At 41.5% G+C, this 491-nt stretch overlaps 1 protein-coding gene across 1 annotated transcript in view; it reads right to left on the reverse strand.

Moving 5' to 3' along the window:
- Positions 1–235: 235 nt before the first annotated feature.
- The window catches only part of LOC107574382 (E3 ubiquitin-protein ligase TRIM39-like), a gene marked incomplete at its 3' end in the record, with an annotated part of 4,899 nt that continues 4,643 nt past the window's right edge, over positions 236–491 (reverse strand). Inside the window, exon 8 of the mRNA XM_016260819.1 lies at positions 236–471. Within this exon, the coding sequence (XP_016116305.1) occupies positions 236–471 (236 nt within the window). The remainder of the gene's footprint in view (positions 472–491) is intronic.

A 491-nucleotide genomic window follows, 5' to 3' on the forward strand; every position in this document is an offset into this window, starting at 1 on the left:
ACTGAAATAAACAATCATTCATTTAGTCTCATGTTGAACAAATATTGAAATTGTGATATGGATTAAACATTGGAAACATGATGAGTGTAAAAGATGAAAGCAGGTCGATCCAGAACTACAGGTGTAACATTTACTGACTACTGACCGCTAAGATCCTCAGAGAGAAACCACAGAAGAAAGGAAAGAGTGTGTGAGTGAAGGTGGTTGTGAATGTGTGTAGATGTGTGTTAGTTACAGGATCAGAGAATGACACCGTTCCTCTGTCATAGTCCAGATCAACTCTCACACGCTCAAGCTTCTGTTTAACACCAAAACCAACCCGATCAGACAATCCGTACGTCACACTCCAGACATCAGTGTTAAAGAAAACATCTCCCTTCCTCTGGTTTGATGCTGTAGTTACTCCAAGACTCCAGACTGAACTCTCTTTAACCTCCACATCCCAGCAGTGTGTTCCTGAGTTAAAACCCTCTGAACCCAGAACACATGGA

This window comes from Sinocyclocheilus grahami, unplaced genomic scaffold (assembly GCF_001515645.1).
Source record: "Sinocyclocheilus grahami isolate Dianchi unplaced genomic scaffold, SAMN03320097.WGS_v1.1 scaffold2205.1, whole genome shotgun sequence".
NCBI classification, from domain to species: domain Eukaryota; kingdom Metazoa; phylum Chordata; class Actinopteri; order Cypriniformes; family Cyprinidae; genus Sinocyclocheilus; species Sinocyclocheilus grahami.